Here is a 3,242-nt window from a genome sequence, read left to right on the forward strand (position 1 = left end):
TAAATAAGTGGTGTGTTTATTTTTTAGGCTCTTTTAAAAATAAGAGTTACATTCTTGATTTAACCAATTAAAATAATTTTTTTACTATTTTTATTATAATAAAATTATTAACTCCGTCAAAATTAATGACTCAAATACCGTCTTAACGTCAAGAGTATTCTAAAATTTAATTAATTTTTAAATTAAAATATGTGGATAAATTATCATTTTTAATTGTGTGATATTCTTATTCTTTATAACTAAATATAATATTAGACATTACATATTAGTGTTATGTTTATTATTTTTAAATACTATACACAAATATAAAGATTTTATATTTTTGTCTCAAATGCCAATGTATTATTGATACATGCATAAATCAGACCGGACCTCATTGAAATTATTGTATTGGTCATTAACATTTTGAATTTCTACAGATCTATGACATGACTGTTTTCTAACCAAAAAATCACGTGCGGGTAAATTTTATGGATAATTCAGCTCCACATGAAAATTAGAGTAAAACAGTAAACAAAACCTATGATAGATAATGAAACAAGAAATCTCTAAAAGGTTAAACTAGAAGAGATATGATATTAATCTATCATTTATACATTAATATTCTACATAATATTGCGAAGTTATTAACTAATAATTTGCTTCAGAGAACTTGATAATAAGTATTTATCTTGAAGATATAGATCGATGATTATTAATTACATTATTTCGAGTAGTAGGACCAAACCCTAATAATATAATAATATAGTGAAGCACGTATTTAGTTTGGAATGCGCTTGGAACGAGGCTTAGAAAGTTTTGGGGCTGGGTTATAGCTTCCATAATCTCTTGTATTAGCCCTTAGAACCCTTTCGTGGATTGTGTTTACTTCTTCTTCATCCATCAGTCGCTTCGTTATCGGTCCATCCTTGCAATTAATTATGATAATATAATTAGTGAACAACAATTAATTCGAAATTCGAAATCCATCAAAAACAGAAAACAGGATTCGATTGCAAGATATCCCAGCGCAATGCATGACAAGATGGAAAAAGAGTAAAGAATAAAGAAATCAAATGATAATTTCTGTGTCATGTGTGGTGTGTTCCGTCAACTAGCTGAAGCAGATAGTTCATGTGTTCTGCACCAAGTGAACTATTAAGGTACAAGCTAGCTAAGGCTTCAAATATAATAATTAATTAAGACTTAAGAAGTAAATGAAGGGCTAACTTGAAATTTTGGAGACGAATATGTTGATGTATTGATGTGTACTGAATTAAGTGGGGTGAATTACTTATAATTAGCACACATTGCATGTAAGCTAAGTACTTATAAAGAGGAAATTAATTAAATGAGACTAATTAATAACTAAGCATCATATGGTTACTAATAATACTTGATGCATCATCGCTTGTTGTATTTTATGATCCACATCCGCTACCAAGTTACCAATAAACTTTGATCGTCCACCTGCCATGCATATATAATTCCATCAATATATAATTAAGAACAGATCTCAATATCTCAACAAATTAAAAAATGAATGAAGTTAATTAGTATAATTATGATAAGGCCTTATTAGCTTCTATATATGTATATATGCTTACACTGCGGAAACGTATTGAACCAAATTAAAAGATGTAAACGAATGCAAAGTTCTAATGGTTAAGTAAATTTGATAATCTCAGCTAGCGAAGTCAGGTTAACGAACTAAGGAGGCTCAATATATATATATATATATATATAAGACTGTCATGAAAAGCTGCTACGGAATATGTATAAATAAATAAAAGGGGCATACCTGTAGCAAAAGAAGGCCATAAAAGTGACAGTGATCCAGCAAGTAGGAGGAGGAGGAGGAGGCTGAATCTCATGAGAAGCGTGACACCCACCATGGTGATGATACCAATACTAATATGGCACAGATTGCTATATATTTTCTTATGTATTTTTCACTCCCACAAAGCACATTATAACACCAATAATATACAATAATATTTATTTTCCTATATCTATAGTGCACTAGTAGCAGTGGTGGTCGTGCAGGAACAATTATAAATTGCCCTAGCTTTTCATCGTAACATAATCAAAGACTCTGAAATAGTGAGGGGAGAGAGAGAGAGAGGGAGGGTGGGGGGAAGTGCGGATTAATTACGCTTAATTTCCTAGTAAGAAGCATGCTTTGTGCACTTTAATATATAAATCCAAACCTAAAAGTTAAAGGAAGGCCACTTTGCCTTTGTTTGTGCAGCAGTAGAGTCTAATTAAGAACTTTAGTTTCAGTAGTGGAATGCCATATACTAATTAATTAGGAAAGAGTGAGGGAAAATAATTTAAGGTTATCTTATTTGATTTTGCAGTGATGTTCCATGATCAAATCATTATGCTAATCAAGTTTAATTATATCAATCTAATAATTTATTGACACACTAAAAATTTAATTAAAAAACCAATAAAAAATAAAAAAATAATTGAACTTGATTATAAAAATATTTTTTTATTAATTTTTTTTAACTTAACATCTATAATTTTATAATTATATACATATTACATTTGATATTATCATTTATTTCAATAGTAATTAATAAATACAAATAAAAAAAGACAAATTATAACTATCTTTAGTCCCAAAATTTTAACCTCCAAATATTTTCGTTAGGAAGATACAATAGTTTTTTGAAGGTAACCTAAGATATTTTATATATGATGTCTATTTCTATAAATTTATCTTTACGTAAGTTTAATTATTTTATTGGTTTATGTAGTTTTACTAAATTTTTAATTAAGTTCTCATAATTTTTTTTCTTTCAATTAGGTTCTTACACTATTTTTAATTTTATAATTAGGTCCTTTCTAATGTAAAAAATGTTAGAATTGAATTTTTCTTTGTAAATTGAAAGTATTTGTTCATAATTAAAAACTTTACTAAATTTTTAACTGCATGTATTTTAAAAAAAATATTCTGTTAATTTTAATGTTTTTGATATGAAAAAGACTTAACTATAAAATTAAAAGTAATGTATAATAGAAATCTAATTGAAAAAAAAAGATAAAAACTTAATTAAAAATTTAGTAAAATTATAAAAATCAAAAAAATAAATAAATAATTAAACCTAACTATAATATTATAAATAATTAAATAATTTGATATATTTGGCTAAATATATTTAATTAATTTATCTAATAATTCATAATATCATTTTCATAGGATCCATGTCTTCATGAAAATAGATACCTTTATGTATTGGCATTTGGGTTTTAAA

The 3,242-nt window shown here is 26.6% G+C and overlaps 1 protein-coding gene across 1 annotated transcript; it reads right to left on the reverse strand.

The window, feature by feature from the left end:
* Window positions 1-569: 569 nt before the first annotated feature.
* Window positions 570-2,146, reverse strand: LOC130941734 (protein CASPARIAN STRIP INTEGRITY FACTOR 2-like). The gene is made up of 3 exons (XM_057870312.1): window positions 1,781-2,146; window positions 1,376-1,449; window positions 570-907 (listed from the first exon to the last, which is right to left on the reverse strand). The coding sequence occupies exons 1-3, from the start codon at window positions 1,872-1,874 to the stop codon at window positions 761-763; spliced, it is 315 nt and encodes a 104-aa protein (XP_057726295.1). The 5' UTR covers window positions 1,875-2,146; the 3' UTR covers window positions 570-760.
* Window positions 2,147-3,242: the final 1,096 nt, after the last annotated feature.

Source organism: Arachis stenosperma, chromosome 7 (genome assembly GCF_014773155.1).
Source record: "Arachis stenosperma cultivar V10309 chromosome 7, arast.V10309.gnm1.PFL2, whole genome shotgun sequence".
Classification (NCBI taxonomy): Eukaryota; Viridiplantae; Streptophyta; class Magnoliopsida; order Fabales; family Fabaceae; genus Arachis; species Arachis stenosperma.